Raw genomic sequence first — 18,081 nt, forward strand, 5'->3', positions numbered from 1 at the left:
GAGCCGAGGCTGCCTGCCTCTTTAGAAGACACCTCTGCTGGCCAGGTCACCGCAGCTTCCCCTGGCCTTGCTCCTGTCTGCCTAAACCATCCCGACCCTGGGGGCTTTCCATTTTCCCCCCTTCTCTGCCCCATCTCCTGGAGGCCACCCTGCAGTACCTTCAGGAATGCTCCCATGGGAACCAGAAAGAAGGGTGCTCTCTTGCTCCCCACCCCCTACCACTTCCCTTACCTTCTGCTCTCTTTCTCAGAAGATACAGGCTCGCTCCACTGTTTTGCTCCATGAATCTGCTTCATGCTTCCCCCTCAGTCTTGCTCTGCCAGCTCACTCTCTACCTCTGAGCATGAATTAGGAAATGCCCCCTCCACACATGCACACATGTGCATACACTCACACGGGAGGCCTTCCACAGCCTCACTGGGAAAGCGTCAACAGTCATTGACCAGAATGGCTATGTCCAGCTCCACTTTCCAAAAGAAAGAGAATTTGTTGGTCACCTTGAGCCTGATGCCCAGCCCAACCCAGCACTCTGCTGCCCGGAGCAGAATCAGTTCTGTTGGCAGGAGGATGGGGTCCAGCTGCTGGGACAACCAACAGATTCTGCCGTAGACCATGACCCACTTTCCCCTTCCTCCCCAGCAGAGGGTTTCATCTTCCAGACGTTCAAGGTAGAGACAAAGGGAGATGATCCTGCAGAGTACTCTAGGTTGCCGTGCAGAAACATGAACTCTCTTCCTCTGAGGTCTGCAAGTCAGGATGTACTTATACTCGGACACCAAGTTAGAGGCTGTCTGTTCGCTCGTTCATACAACAAACAGTGAATAGTCCTGGATACTGTTCTAGGAGAGGGGCTACACCAGTGGCCAGCATAGACACCCCTGCCATCCTGGAATTGATAATTTAGTGGTGCAGACGGTCAATACATAGATAATGAACAAAATAATTTCACTTGGTAAAAACAGAAAGCAGAGGGGATTGACAGAGAAAGGCTTTGAGGAGACCAAAGCCTTGAGGCTTCTCTGTCTATGTAAGGTGGTTTGGGAAGGCTTCATTGACGCTATGGGAAGGAACCAGCCTGGTGAAGAACTGAGGAAGGATACCAGGTATCCTGGGTGGGGTTTGCTGTGTCAGAAGAACAGAAAAGAAGGCCATGTGATGGGATTTTGGTCAGAGATGGGGAGAGGCATCAGGGCGACTGGCAGGGGCCAGATTCTGTGGGGCTGTGGGCCAATAGAAGGAATTTGGATTTTGTTCTAACGAAGGAGCCACTGGGGAGACCTCAGAAAGAACGAATGGGAGGTGATTTACCAGCTCGAGGTATCTAGTAATCACGCAGGTTTCTGGAGATAGTCCCTGCCCCAAATCCACCAGTGCTCATGGTGACGTACGTGTCACTTTCACTTCCTTTCTGGTAGGGTGGCTGGTTCAACAGACTGCAGAACAGGCCGACAACAGTCTGGCCTCTACATGTAGCCACCAGTAGACAGGACTCACAGGGAGCAAAGGAACGTGTTCAGTGACACCACAGGAAAGTCAACCAGATCGTAAAAGTGGGAAGCTCCATGGAACAAGTGCCGCCACAGATAAAGAGCATCAAAACAAGCGGGGGGACGAGTGGAGGCGTTACAGAGTAGAAGAGATTTAAGGAACGTATCTGCCAAAACGGAGTATGGATCTTGTTTGGATCCTGATTTGAACAAACCAACTCTCAAAGACACTTTTGAGACAATCGGGGAAATGCAATGCAGAGTCTTACATGGTGTTCAAGAACTCATTAATCTAGATGGATATGATAACGGTATTATGGTTATTTTTATAAAAGCCTTATCTGCTAGAGATACAAGCTAAAGTATTTATAGGTGAAATAACCTGATGTCTGGAATTTATTCCAAAATATTCTGTCAAAAAGTAAAAAAGCGTAGGAGTGGGTGGATGGATAAACCAGAAGTGGCAAATATAGTAGTCTCCCCTTACCTGCGGTTTCAGTTACCCACTGTCAACTGTGCTTGGTCTGAAAATATTAAATGGAAAATTCCAGAAATAAACTATTCTTAAGTGTTAAATTGCACGCCATTCTGAGTACCTCACTTTATCCCGTTACCTAGGCATTGTATCATCTCACATCATCACCAGGATAAGGGTGAATGCAGTACAATAAAATATTTTGAGAGACCACATTCACATAACTTTTATTACAGTATATTATTATAATCATTCTATTGTATTATTAGTTATTATTGTTAATCTCACACTGTACCTGATTTATAAATTAAACTTCATCATAGGTACGTATGTATAGGAAAAAGCATAGTGTACGTAGAGTTCTCCTGGGGGTCTTGGCGCATATCCCCCACGGATAAGGGGAGGCTACTGTAGTAAGTGGCTATTGAAGCTGGTGGGGTGGTTCTTCATGCTCTTCTCTCTGCTTTGGGGTATGTTTGGAAATTTCCATAATAAAAAGGTTTTTAAAGTGAGTGTAAAGCTGTCAAAAAAAAAGAATGTCATTTCCCTGGGAGCATCACATCAACACCACATCTCACCTTTGCTTTTTACCTTTTCAGCATGGCAGGGAAGACACCCCTGCAGCCCGCCGGCCCTCGCCCCTATCTGCTGCTTGCTCTGCCCTGCTGTGCCACTCAGACTGGAGCGCCCGGGACAGCACCTGCCTCCTGAGGTTGTCCTGGCTCGGTTGTTCACAGCGATGGTGGAGAACTGGACTCCACAGACTCACAACCTTCCCGTCAGGCTTCAAGGGCCAGCATCCTTCATCCTGGGACTGGCAGCCCTGAACAATGGCTGAGGGCCAGGGGACCCTGTAAAGTTTCTCCACAGCTTACAGGGGCCAGTAGCACTCCAGTGCCTGTGGACTATGACCACCTATCGGCCCATTCCCAATGATGGAGTGGACTTGGCAGCCAGCTGTGGGGCCAGGGGGGCGGATGTCCTCCCCGGGCCGCATACAGGGGACTATGCTCCCATGGGATTCTGGGTCCAGAATGGAGGCATGCCCCAGCCTGTTGGTGAAAGCCCAGCCACCACCACCACCCGTCCCAGCCCCACCACCCCAGCGGTGCCCAAGATGGGCGTGCGCGCAAGAGTGGCAGACTGGCCTCCCAAGAGGGAGGCCCTGAGAGAGCAAAACAACCCAAGCCCCTCACAGGACACAGATGGCACGAAAGCCACAAAGGTGGCCCATTCCATGAGGAGCATACAGAATGGACAGCCCCCTGCCAGCACCTCAGCTCCCTCAGGGTCCAAAGCCTTCCACCGACTCTCCAGGAGAAGGTCCAAAGATGTGGAATTCCAGGACGGGTGGCCCCGGTCCCCCGGCAGGGCCTTTCTCCCCCTGCGGCACCGCAGCAGCAGTGAGATCACCCTCAGCGAGTGTGATGTGGAGGACATGGGGGAGCCCCGGGGGGCCCGTCTCACAGGGGCGCTGCCCCTCTTCCGTGAGTATGGGAGCACATCCTCCATCGATGTGCAGGGGGTGCCTGAGCAAAGTTTCTTTGACATTCTCAACGAGTTCCGCAGTGAGCAGCCTGAGGCCCGGGGCTCCCAGAACCTCAGCCAGCTCCTCCAGGCCGATCCCAGCCTCCACCTCCCGGGGGGCGGCAGCAGAGCCAAGGGGGAAGCCCGCAATGGGCAGCCCACCAGGGACAACCTTCTCCCACTACAATCTGGGAAGGAGAAGGAGAGGACCCGCAAGAAGCCCGTGCGGGGCCTGGGCAGTGGGGACACGGTGGACTCCTCCATCTTCCGGAAGCTGAGGAGCAGTAAACCCGAGGGCGATGCGGGCCGGTCCCTGGGGGAGGCAGAGGAGGGACGGAGCCCCCCGGAGGCCAGCAGGCCGTGGGTCTGCCAGAAGAGCTTCTCCCATTTTGACGTGCAGAGCATGCTGTTCGACCTCCATGAGGCAGCCGCCAACAGGGTGTCCATGGCCCAGCGGCGGAACACCACTACAGGGGCCTCGGCCGCCTCTGCCATGGCGTCCCTCACGGCGTCGCGGGCCCATGGCCTCGGGGGCCTGGACCCAGCCTTCACCAGCACCGAGGACTTGAACTGCAAGGAGAACCTGGAGCAGGACCTGGGCGATGACAACAGCAATGACCTGCTGCTCAGCTGCCCGTACTTCCGCAACGAGATTGGAGGCGAATGCGAGCGCAACGTGAGCTTCTCCCGGGCGTCGGCGGGCTCCCCGGGCGGGGGCGAGGGCCGCCTGGCCGAGCCTGCCCTCAGCGCCTACCGCACTAATGCCAGCATCTCGGTGCTGGAGGTGCCCAAGGAGCAGCAGAGGACACAGAGTCGCCCGCGGCACTACAGCATCGAGCACGTGGACCTGGGCGCCCGCTACTACCAGGACTACTTCGTGGGCAAAGGTGACCGGGCTGGGGATGGCGGGCAGGCCAGCGCGGCTTGTCCCTGGGGCTCTTCCTGCTCATTCACTTCTTGTGCTCTGGGACCTTCCTCACAGGGGGCTGTGGGATGCAGTGAGCGAGCCTCAGGACACGCGGCTGGCACTCCAGAACCCTGAGCTACGTGAGACAATAGATACGCATTTCTTAAGCAGATATATGCTGGGTTCACCTATGTGCCAGGCGTGTTTTAGGGCCTGGGGATACAGTATTGCCAGCTTGTCACAAAAACCTTGTCTTCCTAGCACTTAATGTGATAGTGGTGTAAGGCAAACAATAAAACTAGATAAATGCATAAAACATATAAGGCATCATAGGGTGATTAGTACGATGGAGAAAAGTAAAGCATGAAAGAGAAAAATAAAATGTCAGGGTGGGAGTTGGCAATTTTCAGTGGGGGTGCTCAGGGAGGGCCTCCTAGGTGGGTGCCATTTGAGGACTAAGCTGAAGGAGGTAGGGGCAGGAGCCCTGGGGAGATCGGAGACAGTGTTCCTGGCACAGAAAACAGCAAGTACAGTCGTCCTAGAACACTGAAGGAATAGGAAAAAGGCCATTATTGCTGGGATGAGTAACTGGGTAGAAGGGAAGGAGCCGAGGCAGAGATGTGACAGGGGCAGATCATGGGGGACTTTGTGGCCATGGTGAGTACTCTCACTTTTACCCTGAGTGAGATAGAGTTGTGGGAGCTGAACAGGAGAGGACCCTGATCTAACTCGGGTGTTCACAGCCTCTCTCTGGGGGCAGAGAGATCAGGGAGGAGGCTGTAGCAGTAGTCCGGGTGGGAGGTGATGATGGACACATCTAGGATGGGATGGGGAAGAAGCAGGCAGGTGCTGGGTGCCCGTGAAGGTGGAGTTGATGTTTGGAAAGCATTAACACCAGGGAGAGATGGGCTTCATACATCATTAGGTTCATTGGTGCTTATGGGCCGTCCCACAAGGCAGCGCAGCAGAGTGCAGACGGGACACGTACAGAAGTGAGGCACGCCACCCAGGGGCTGAGCCAAAGGCAGCTCCTCAGCTCCAGCTCACCGCTGTCGTGCAGGAAATGTAGACAGACCCAGGGTTGGCAGCCTGTCCGATGTTTTTCAAGATTCTCCTGAAATTCAGAGTTTTTTAAAAAATGTGGATTCTTCTAATTTATAAATGCTAGTAGCTGTATCAATTCAGAATTGCTTATAACTTCCAGTAACAGGCTTACACAACATAGTAGAAGTTTATTTCTCTCATAAAAAGGACCAGAGGTTAGCAGCCCAGGGATGCTATGGTTACTCCTCAGAGTCAGGGGAATGCTGGCCTTAGTGCATGGCCTCCAGCCCTCTGGTGTTCTCCTGGTCCAAGATGATGGCTGGAGCTCCAGCTAGTTCATCCCTGTTTCCAGGCAAAGAAAAAGAGGAAAAGGCAAGCGCACAAAAGACAGACCTCCTGTCAAGTCAACCCCCTTTATAGAGCTTTCTCAGCAGCCCCATCCAACTGCTTCTACTTATTGGCCACTCCCATCTTCAAGGCAGTCTGGGAAATGTAGGTTTTTGGCTAGACACAGCCCCTCTCTTTTCCTTGTGCTTTAAGAAAACCCCCAAGATTAGAGGGTTTTCTTAAAAAGGAAGAAGGGAAGAATAGATAATGGATAGACAGCTAGTACTCCACAGCAGTTAGTTTAAAATTAGTCAAACATAACTAATACATACTAGGTCATCCCACTGCGCTGCAGCTTATTAGCTACGTGACACATTTCACCTGTTGGATACTGTGCCCTCGTTTGAGGAATGGACATGATTATAGCAGCATCACAAAAACAAAATGACACAGACATTGAAAATAAAGGGAGGAAACAAAGAAGTTGCAGACAGTGGCTAACCAACAGAAGGCGAGTGAGGCAACATCAGTCTCACACAAAACGAATTTCAAGGCTAAAAGCACTTTTTAGAGGCGCTAAAAAGGCCATTTCATGCTGATTTTTTAAAAATTCACCCAAAGACTCTTAATAGTCGTGAACCTTTGTACTTGGCAATCTGGGTTTGGGGTATATAAATCAAAAACTGATATGGCTACAGGGACAAGTAAACAAACCCACAGTCACTGGGAGGAGCTGACGGCTTCTCGTTGAAATTGACAGATCTAGTAGCCAAAAAAATAAGGCTGTAGTGGATTATTTTGTACCTAACAAACAACACATTCTTTTCAGCTCACACATTGAAGTACCTACATGAAAGGACTGTAATGAGGCTCAAATAAGATTGTACATTAAAACAGTTCATCATCATGGAACTTGTTTAAAAAGCTATTTTCTTTTTTTAAAAAAATTATTTCTTTGTAGCCCTAGAAGCTCATAAATTAATTAGTCCTTGTTTATTGAGTGCCTACTGTATGCCAGGACTGCGAGTTACTGGGTATGCCTTGGTGAATTAAAAAACAAACCCAGCAACCACTTCAGGAATTAACTGATGTTTACGAAGTACAATATTTGTTCTGTTCTCTGACCAGCTGGGGAGATTATTTAACCCACTGCAGGTGCTGTTCTGATTGGGGTTAATTAACACACATTATTTGGGCCTTAGGTAAGCCTTTGGCCAAGAGCATCTCATGAGAATAGGAACCATCAGTTCAACATGAGAGCACTGGGGTGGGAAGGAGTTTTCTGGCCATGGGTAGATGCTGACCTCACGCACTTGAGTCAGTTAGACTACTGGTGGGTACCCACCACAAGCCGGAGATACTTGGCTTACACATCAGGAAGAACTATTTGTCTGGAAGGATTATAAAACAGCAGCATGTTTTAGAAAAAGGGGGAGAAGTCAAATCAGGGAGGGAGCAAGAGACTTCTTCCATGATTCATTAAAGACTCTGTCAGCACAAGGAAAAAAAAATGTAGTAGTTAAGTTTCCTACGTCTATAGAACCGTGGTCAGATAAAAGTGATGCCCATGGACTTGAATCACGGTCCCTTTTCTGTGACAAATATCATGCCCTGGGGATGGGAATGGCTAACACTTCTCGCATGCTTACTGTGTGCCTGGCTCTGCACTGAGTGCTCCACACTTACTAACTTATTGCATCCTTACAGCTGTGCCAAGAGGTCCCTTTCTGATCCCATTTTACTGATGAAAAGGCTATCGAGTGACTTGGGCCACATGTGTAACAGTGCCAGAGCCAGGATTTCAGCTGGCCAGGAGGCTCTCTAGCTAGAATCTTAACGACTCCACAAGAGCTAAGCTGATGAACATTTGCAAATACGAGATGATCACAGTGAGGCTGGGTTTATTACACATCATGCACTGCACTGAGCGTTTTATATTTGTATATAAATATACAGCTGTGTTTATTTAAGAGGGTGAGCTTCGTTTCACCCTCCCATAAGCTCTATGAATTGTGGGTAATGTCAGGGCCCCCATTTCTCAGATAAGAGCACTGAGGCTCAGAAAAACTGTGTGATTTAGCAGATGTGGTATATAGTAAGGTGGGCTTTCACCTCTTACCGTGTCTCCACTGAGTGTGGTTGTGACCAGACCTAAGAGCCTGCCCCGGCCATCCCCTGCTGTGGGATATCACCCCCCCCTTCCCAGAGAGCTGACTCCAAACTCACCTGCTCTTCCTTCTCAGAGCATGCCAATTACTTTGGCGTGGATGAGAAGCTGGGGCCAGTGGCCGTGAGCATCAAGCGGGAGAAGCTGGAGGACCACAAGGACCATGGGCCTCAGTACCAGTACAGGATCATCTTCCGGACCCGCGAGGTAGGTTCCATCACTACAGTTACCATTACATAAAAAATGCCGCTCACATCTCTGTGCCCTTACTCTGTGCCAGGTTCTGTGGGCAAGCGCTTCCCCTGCTTCATCTCATGTAATCCTCCCAACAACCTTATGAGCATAATTCTGTTAGTCTCCCCATTTTACAGAAGAAAAAACTCCAACTCAGAAATAAGACACGTCAGTGAATAAGTGATGGCCAGACCAGGACTGCAATCTGGTGTGTCTGACTACAGAACCCAAGAGTCTTCTATTGGCAAGAGATTAACTCTGGTTAGCATAAGAAAGAAAGGCAGAGATGTAGGGGATTCTTTCAGGACCCCGAGGTGTCCTGCAGAGTGGAAAGAATATTTAAGACAACATGCCTTCTGCGTGGCAGGAATTGGGAAATCTCAGCCCCAGGCACTGCTGTTGATGCTGAGAGCTCAAAACACTCCCTGCTTCTCTTTTCATTCTGAATAAAGAATCCCATTGTCCTGGCTTGGTCAGAGGTCTTCCTCTGGATTACATGTCAGCTGTGGCTAGGGGACAAGGCCTGTTGGGGGCACCCTGCTTGATTAGGACTCTTAAATTGTAAGTGACAGAAATCTACTTCTAACTGGCTTAAGCCAGAAAGAATTCATTGGTTCGTGGAACTGCAAATCCAGGGGGAGGGCTAGCTTCAGTAATGGTTGGCCCCCAGGAACTCCAATGATGTCAACCACGAACTCTGCTTCCATATCAGTCTGTTCTGCTCAGCTCTGCTTCTTTTACATTGTGAATGTCATTCTCGTCTGCCACCAACAAGCTCTCTCCATGTCCTGGGGAAAAGAAGACTGGCCGCTCATCCCTTCTTCTCCACAGAGAAGACGCTCTCACTGCTGAATCTCTGGGAAGGACTCTGATTGGCTCTGCCTGAATCACAAGTCCACGGCCTGGACCAGTCACTATCGTCAGGGGTCACAGAGGAAACTGGCCAGATCTGGGATATGCATTTCCCCAGGTCCAGGGGCCGAGCAGGGCACTGTGATTGACAGTTCCATCAGAGCCACCTGAAAGAGGCAGCAGGGTGGTTCCTCGTCAGAAAGAGGGGAGCTAGGCCAACAAAAATGATGGAGTCTTCCAAAAGACCTTTCCAGAAAAGGGGCAGTCATCAGCCGGACAGGCACCCCCCAGAATGGGTCTCCCTCTGCCCTGCATTGCCCCTTGGGCTTGGCCTTTGCCCAAACATGGGAACCCAGCGGTTGGCTGCTGCCAGGGACCTGGATCTCATCCAGACTGGCAGATGCTGCGCCGAGGACCCTAGCCCCATCCTTTCATGAAGACCTTCCCGCTGAGGGGGAATATAATGACACAGAGGCTTTGTGGCAGCTGAGGGGAAGCTGCCCCCAAATCTCGTCCCCCGGATCGGTGGTCACTGGCTCCTCCGTCCTCCCGTGCCTTCTCCTCCCTCTCCTCACTTTTCTGGCCAGATGAGCACCAAGGAAGATTGTGAGGTGATAGCTGACACTACATCAGACTGTTGGAGAACTGCTCGGTGAAATGACAATGATGATCAAATATTAATAAATAATATTCGCTACAGTTGCTATCGTATCGGAAACTTGCACTGTATGTTGGGCATTTTCTATACCTTCTTTGTATATTCACTCACTTAAATGTCATGACAATTCTATTGTGAAGGCACTATTATCCTCAATACAGATGACGATACAGGCATAGAAAGGTTAAGGAACTTGCCCAAGCACCCTCCAGTAAGTGGTAGGTGAGGTGTTGGCCTGCGCTCCAGCCACCACTCGGCTGCCTCTGAGATTCCACTAACCGCTCAGACTACACGTTGGACCCATTCATGAGCTGTGAACTCAACTTAGTGCCAGTGTTTTTATGTTGTTACTGTTGTTGTTTAGTGAAACAACGACATGTAGAAGGAATTATGTAGAAGGAATTTTTAAAATACCAGACTGCATTGCACATTCTGAGAGTCACGAGACTTTGGTTTGGAGATGCTGGGTCAGGGTATAATATTTTTGCTGTGGATTCCTTTCCAATAAGTGAAACTGACTTAGTGCCGTTTCTGGCTTGTGCCTGCTTCCGTCCTCTTCCCACACCCAACTCCCACAAAACTAGCCTCCAGTCTGCTGTAGGCTAGGCCCAAGGCTTAGGGACACAGGGATTCACCCACCCCACGGAGACTGGCTCAGCAGCACCCATGACAGACCTGCTCTGCTGGGCGCTGAGGGGACAGAATTGAACGAAGCAGGAAAAATGCACGTGGAACTGCATTCCTGTGGGGGAGGCAGATAATATACAGATACCTTACTAAATTATATGGTGTAGTACGTGATGGCAAGGTGGAAAGTAAGGCAAGGAAGAGATAAGAAGTCTGAGGGGTGGTTAGACTTGTAGACAGAAGAGTCAAGGGAGATGTCGCTGGGGAAGATAACATTTGAGTAAAGACCTGAAATGAGAGAGGAGCCATGTGGACATCTGGAACAAAGGTGTTCCAGGCAGAGGGAATAGCCAGTGCAAAGGTCCTGTAGCCTGTCACATTGGAGACCTGCTGTGGGTCCTGGTTTGGCCATTCAGCAACTACAAAACCTTGAGCATGTAGCTTCTTCTCTCAGAGCCTCAGTTTCTCCCTTGGGAATCTCAGTTTCATAGGACTGAGGTGGGGGCTTGGTGAGATGGCATATATAAAGTAGGCAGTGCTGGGCCTGGTACTTGGGCAGAGCCCAGTGAAGTTAGGTCTCAGTCTACTGTCCCCATGTCACATTTCAGTCAGCCATGTGAATTTTGGCCCATTGTGAGATTCACAACCACAAAGAGCCTGTTCCTCTGCGCTCACACACACACCCATACGCACACACGTGCGTGGCCACACCCCGGCTTAGCCCTGTTCCCAGACCCTTACAGAGCTGCCCTGTTGGGTACTCAGGCCTGAGACCTCATCTGGAGGTAGAGGCAGGGGTAGTGACCAACAAGGTTTGCCTGCCCCTTCCTAAAGCTCTTTCTGCCGTGGAGGCAGAGCAGAGGCTTACATAGCCCCAAAGTAGTAACAATAGTAATAACAATAGTTATGTTAATGCTTTCAACACATATTCCTGCCAGGTACTGTCCTAAGTGCTTTATATGCACTGACCCTTCAAATCCTCCCCACAGTCTCATGATGTGGGTTCCATTATTCTCCTCATTCTACAGATGAGGGTGTTGAGGCCCAGGAAGAGAATCACCTGTCAGGGTCCCCCAGGGGCAGAGCCAGGACGTGGACCCAGGCTGCCTGGCTCCTGAGCCCATGCTCTTAACCACCTGCCACATTGTCTGTCCAGTTTAAATTCTGCCTCCGGGAATAGACAGCCCTGGGGTCAGTCTGTCTCTGCCACTCACTAGCTGTGTGACCTTGGGCAGATGGCTTTACTTCCGGGTCCGTCAGCGTCCTCATCTATAAAATAGGCTCTGTGCTGTCCTGTCTCCTGAAGTGGCAGGAAGGTTCCCTTGGACTGTCACACATGGTAGCACAAGGCTGCAGGGCAGTGAGCGCTCTGAGCAGCAGATGCTGTTGTGGGGACACTGCTGTCATGGCCATCACTACCTCCTGCGGGTCAGAGGGCCGCGCTGGGGAGCAAGAGTTGAGTTCACAGAGTTCTGTTCTTCTCCTGTCAACATACGCTTATCAGGCTCTTGTAAACCAGGGTGTGGGGGCCAGAGCGACGGGCCCGTGCCGTTTTCCAAGCCAGCCGGCTGGCCCACCCCAGATGGCCGCCCCCGGCCGCCAAGCAGACAGTCGAGCGGGCCCACATCGCCTGGCAGATGGGATGTGAGTTTGGCAGCACCGAGCTCCCCACCAGGGCGGGGACAGACTTGGAGCTGGGCCTTGGCAGCACGCGCCTACACGTCAGCCCCCGGCCCACAGCCCGGAGCCTGGACAGGACGAGCCCAGGCCAGGGCTGCCCTGTCCTGACCCCCCTTGCTGTCACTGTCTGTCCCACGACCCAGGGAGTCCCAACCAGCCAGGGACAGCCTCACCCACAAGGCCCGGGGGGTTCCATTTAGTCCCCCAAACATGAGTTTTGGACAGACCTTAGGTCTGTTAGGGTTGGAGGTTTAGATTTGTATTTTCTTTATTTAAAAGGTAACAGTCACTCATTGTTAAGAATTTAAAGAGTGCATAAGTGTGCAAATTACGAAAGGGAGAGTCTCATATTAAAGTGAAAAGGCAAATGTCATGGCCCATCAATTGGGACTTCGTTTATGTTCAGTAGGTACCTCTGATTGTGTGTGTGTGTGTGTGTATAATCTCCAAAGCATACTGTTAAGTGGGGGAACTGTAGCTTCCCTTTTAAGGTTAAATTTTTTAAATTCTTAACTCCGTCTACGGCTTTGTACAAATACATTTGAAACGTGTACACGTAATAACGGCTAATACATATTGAGGGCTCGCTGTGTGCCAGATACAATGCTAAGCACTGTACATGGATTATCTTATTGAACCCTGGTAACCCTTTGAGGCAGGCATGATTATTCTCATTTTATAGATGAGAACACAGGCACAGAGAGATTAAGTGACTTGCCCAGGGTCACGCAGCTAGAGAAGGGGTAGAGCCAGAGTTCAAACCCAGTCAGACTGACTGTCAGGCGACCTCCCAGGAAAAGTTCTTAAATGGTACACCCACCGCCCAGCACAGTGAGGCAGGCGTGTCTCTGAGTTGGGAGCCGGTGGAGAACCATCTGTGCAAATGGGAACCTTCTTGCTTCCGTGGTGCTGAGGCGCTTTCATGGCTCACTTGACTGGTTACCCTCAGTGAAATGCCAGCGCCTTGCAGCCCAATGAGTGAATGTAGATTTTATTTGGAGAGAGATGGAAAGTCGTTAGCAGATTCTGTACAGAACAGAGATGTGATCTGACGCAAGCTGCTACCAGGAGAACAGGCTGGGGTGGGCTGGTGGCAGCGGTGGGAGGACGGAGACCTGGAGGAGGCTGCTGTCACAGCCCGTGTGGACATGACAGTGGACTGGGCCAGGTGGACAGTAGAAGTGACCGCTCCTTGTCACTGCCAGTGCCCTGCTTGTTATCCCCAGCAGAGAAGGGAAGGCTGGGAGCTTTTCAAGTAATGGCTTTTGGTCAAGTCATCAGAGCCAAAATGTGACCGCAGGCCACCTGTCTCCAGTGAGGAGGAAAGGAGGATTTCTGGCCCGTGCTGTCCCTTGGCCCCAGCAGAGGGCGCTGTGGCGCAGGGTCAGCAGGATGCAGACACTGATCTTGCTGGGGCAGTAATTGAAACCCATAGTCCCAGGGCCACCCAGATTGGCAGGGCAAAGCATAAGACATCATTGCTTTTCATAATTTATTTCAAGACTACCCTGCTTATGATAAGAGAGATTTGTTTATTAACTACCACGGCTAGAACTGGAAACTCCCAAGCATGAGATCATTCCATTCCTTCTCTGTATGTCTCCGGCCCAGGTCCTGTTTGGCAACGGTGGGCTGTATGCTTAGAGGCAGTGTCATGACATGTTATTTTTGCCACCTCCTGTGCCTGTTGACTTAGGGTGAGCAAGTTTTTCCAGTCAGCACTGATCCTCAGTCTTTAAACCACTGCCCCAGGTGTTTGTTGGGCGCTTGTAACAATTCCTCGGGAAGGGTTTTTCCCTTGTACGGCTGCAGACCCCCGGCTGCGCCATCATGGTGTGATGCTGGAGCAGCTGTGCCTAGCCCTGGGCATGGCGTCACCTGGTCGCCAGCAGCACGTTGTGGATAGAAGCCTGGGCTGGTGTTAGGATGCAGAGCCACAGGGGATCTCAGACGGGGTTGGCAGGTGGGAAATGGGACAGTGTCGTGCGGGGCGTCCGGCGGGGTCTCAGCTCCCACTCCCCACACAAGAACGCAGGACACGGCAAGGCCAAAAAGGAACACCCACGGAGCCACAAGTAGGGGAGTCATAACACTATATTCTCACCGGCGGCATCCGCCTCTCTGCAATCCGCTCTTGCTAGCCTCCATCTTTTCTGCTAGCGTAGCCACAACAGTTATATTAGTGGCCAATGGCTCACCGGTTACAGCTGACGGCCAACTAGCCACAGCTGATGGCCATCTGATCACAGTTAATGGCCATTTACTACCTGAGCCAGCACCTTTCCATGTGAGGCCGAGAGCCTGGAAACTGCTTTTTGGGGCTTTGTCCCCACAGACAGCCACTTGGAAAACTGTTGGGCCGTGCAGTAGACTTGAGGATTAACACGCCTGGTGACGTAGAAATGTTTCTTCTAGGTGTAATCCCAAAAGAAAATGTGTTCACATGTACAAAGAGGTACTTCGATGGATGTTCTAACAGCTCTAGTCACAGTTATCAGACATCAGAAGCAGTTTCCGTGCTCGTCAGCAGTAGAGTAGATGAACTCCATCGTGGTGGAATTGTCAGCCTCTTGCAGCAACATGGTAGAATGTCATATCCATAGCATTCAGAGAAAGAAGCCAGATAAAAAACTATCCAAACGCGGGAAACTCAAAAACAGGCATAAATAAGTTACAGGGTTAGACGTCAGGGTAAGGTTGCCTTTGGGGAGTAGGGAAGGAGCACCGAAAGGCTTCTGGAGGCCGGGAATGTTGTATTTCTTGATCTGGGTGGTGATTACATAGGTGTTCATTCTGTGATGATTCCTTTAGTTCTACTAATATGTGTTATGTACTTTTCTGTGGATTATACTTCACAGTCAAAAAAAAAAAAATTCAAAGAAAAAACATGAGCTTTGGAAGAATCAACCTGGGTTGGAATCCTGGTTCAGCCATTTAGCTGTGGTGACCTAAGATAAGGCACCTAACCTCTTGAAGCTTCCGTTTTCTCATCTGTAAAGTGGAGATAATCTCCCCAAATAGACTTATACATATAATTAAATAACTACTGTCATACCTGAATACAGTGCAGTGAACTAAACCTTTATAAATGACTTGTTATTAAAATATATCAATTAAAAATTGTTTTATCTGCAAAGGAGCAGAAAAACATGACTAGCCATTTGCTAAAATGATAGGGAGTTATTTTAATTATCTAACAGGGAGTGTGGAGGTTGGTGGCTACTGAGACTGACTTCTCTGTGATATTTTTCGTTTCTTTCCTCATGATCACAGGATGGCTGCCATAGCTCCAAACATTTTATCATCACACCAGTGTCCTTAGAAAAAAGAAATGGACAGATGGAAAGAGGCTTTCCTTTTATCAGGGAGGAATCTGCCCCAGAAATCCTCCCCAACCTGAAGTCCCCTCACATCTCATTGCCTGGAACTAGTCCCGAGGCCAGCTATAGAAAAAACGTGGAAAGTAGCATCTGGGGAAGGGGAGTGAGATGGCCATGACTGACTTGACTAGAGGTTTTCAACCCTGGCTACATATCAGAATCACTTGAGTGGTATTAAACATGTGCATGTACATATGTGTGTGTGCTTAACTATACACACATATAAATATATGTATACTTAAATGTATACATACATACATGCCTGGGCCCCACCCCAGACCAACTGAATCAGAACCACTGGTTGTAGTTTTGTCAGAAAATCATGTTGAAAGTGAGTACCACAGTTCAAGATCCAAGGTAGTACTGATGTCAGGGGCAGGCAGGTGTTTTACATCAAAGCTTATGGCAATATGTTTACATATAATAATATTGTAATAATGACAGTGAGAGTGTTCATTTGAATGCCCACCTTGTGGAGCCTATTTCATTCATTATACTTCTTACACCCTGATAATAATCCATCTCCCCCCTGGAATGTCAGCTCCATGAAGTTGGGATCTTTGTTTTGTTCACTGTACCTAGAACAGGACTGGCACTTAGGAGGCACTCAGTCAGTATTTGTTAGACAAACAAAGGTGTGTTCCATGCACTGTCTCATTTGGTCCTCCAACACCCCCTCGGGTTTACAATACTGTCACTGTATCCATTTCACAAAAGAGGACGCAACTCTGCTCAGTGATAGGAAGTCACTTTGTCAAGATCACATAGCCAAGAGACAGCAAATTTAAGTCCTGGTCCAAACCCAGGGCTTTCTGGCCCTAGATCCCAAGCCACTAACCATCACACATGTTGCTTTAAAAACAGGACACCCTCATTTGCTCTAATCCCTTCCTGGGTCCTGAGAACCTCCTAAGCCACCTTTGTCTTCCTCGAGCAGCTCATCACCCTGCGGGGCTCCATCCTGGAGGATGCTACGCCCACAGCCACGAAGCATGGGAGCGGGCGCGGCCTGCCCCTGAAGGACGCCCTGGAGTACGTCATCCCCGAGCTCAATATCCACTGCCTGCGGCTGGCTCTCAACACTCCCAAGGTGACGGAGCAGCTGCTGAAGCTCGACGAGCAAGGGGTGAGCCAGGGCCAGGGCGGGGACCCGTGGGGCACAGTGGCCCCACTCCTGGTACCTCTTTCTGTCTTGGTCACTGTGTTTTCAAAGATCAGAAACCCTCTTAAGCTAGTTTTAGTAAAAGAAGGGATCTGGTACCAAATTTGGGCCTGCCAAGAGGCGGAATGTGACTGGGTCTCAGAAGGGAAATAGTCTAGGGGTGAGAGAGCCACCAGGTTCCTGTGTGTGTGTGTCTGTGTGTGTGCACGTACACACTCCTGGTCCCTCCCCCTCTCTGCACACTGGCTCCCTTTGTTTTTCTGGCCCTCCCTTGCCTACTAGAGTTGCTGTTAGAATCAGAGCCACATGCAGAGCCCCGGTCTCTGATTCTCTGTCCCAGGAGAGCCTCTGAGCAGCCCACACTCAGGTCAGGTGTCTGGCTGCCCATGGTCCACTCAGCAGTGACCAGGGGAATCAGGGCTACATCGAACAAACACACACCCCCTAAAAAAAACAACAGTGACTCTGCTGAGCCCTTCAGAATTTTCTTTTGCAGATTCTTAGCCAGTTCCCATCCACGTACTATGGGAAACCGGCCAAGGCAACAGTCTTTTTCACTCGAGAGAGTGACATCGCCCTCTATCGAGAGACCGAGACGAGGCAGCACGGGCACCTTGTCATGCCTCTCTGGATGGGAGTGAGGAGAGGGACAACTGGGACAAGCCCCAGTGCCTTTTTCCTTCCTCTTTGGCTGTAGCACTGAGCGCCCGGGCTCAGCACCTGTGAAAGCCCTGTTTGTTCCCTCTGACACCTGTGCCTGGCCTGCCCCCATAATGCCGCTCTCACCTCTGCAGCTCTGCCGGAAACACAAAGTGGGCATCCTGTACTGCAAGGCCGGCCAGAGCTCGGAGGAGGAGATGTACAACAACGAGGAGGCTGGCCCCGCCTTCGAGGAGTTCCTCTCCCTCGTTGGCGAGAAGGTCTGCCTAAAGGGCTTCGCCAAGTACGCCGCGCAGCTGGACGTCAAGAGTAAGTGGCAGCGGTGGCTTGGTTAGGAACCCAGTTGGCTTTACAGGGAGACACCCCTGCGTGCCCACCTGATGGGTGAAAGTCCAAAGGCCTGGTGATTGCAAGGTGAGGACATGGGGCAGTGGGAGCTCTGAGACTCGGCCGGTGGGAATGCAGGGAGTGTAGCCACCTTGGAAAATGGTGTGGCATATTCTGCGTAAGTCACTGACTCTGTGTCCCAGCAGTTGCTCTGCTAGACATGTCCTCTGAGGACTCATGCATGTGCATATGCAGGGAGATGTCTGCATACTCATAACTGTAGACATGGACTGCACTGTGGTTTATTCACACAGCAGAGAGCTGCATGGCAGTGACAGCGACGGACCGGGGCTGCAGGTGTCGGCCTGGATGAGGGCCACGTACTTCATGCCGAGCGTGGCCAGCAGGTCTCAGAAGAGCGGTTACTGAAGAGTGCCTCTTACAAGCACACTCAACAATACATTATTTGGAGGCTTGTTCTTACATAGTGAAACTGTAAAGGAAAACAGTGGTAGATACGATATTCAGGATGGTGGTTACCTGTCCAGGGAGAGGCTGGCTGTACGT

At 50.5% G+C, this 18,081-nt stretch overlaps 1 protein-coding gene across 6 annotated transcripts in view; it reads left to right on the forward strand.

The window, feature by feature from the left end:
* The window catches only part of SIPA1L3 (signal induced proliferation associated 1 like 3), a 270,995-nt gene that overhangs the window by 177,539 nt on the left and 75,375 nt on the right, over positions 1 to 18,081 (forward strand). For all 6 annotated transcript variants that reach the window (XM_081031969.1, XM_081031970.1, XM_081031968.1 and 3 more), the window contains 4 exons: positions 2,562 to 4,376; positions 8,011 to 8,141; positions 16,303 to 16,491; positions 17,322 to 17,496. In XM_081031969.1, the coding sequence (XP_080888095.1) occupies positions 2,870 to 4,376; positions 8,011 to 8,141; positions 16,303 to 16,491; positions 17,322 to 17,496 (2,002 nt within the window). In that variant the 5' untranslated portion in view covers positions 2,562 to 2,869. The remainder of the gene's footprint in view (positions 1 to 2,561; positions 4,377 to 8,010; positions 8,142 to 16,302; positions 16,492 to 17,321; positions 17,497 to 18,081) is intronic.

This window comes from Rhinolophus hipposideros, assembly GCF_964194185.1.
Source record: "Rhinolophus hipposideros genome assembly, chromosome: 21".
Classification (NCBI taxonomy): domain Eukaryota; kingdom Metazoa; phylum Chordata; class Mammalia; order Chiroptera; family Rhinolophidae; genus Rhinolophus; species Rhinolophus hipposideros.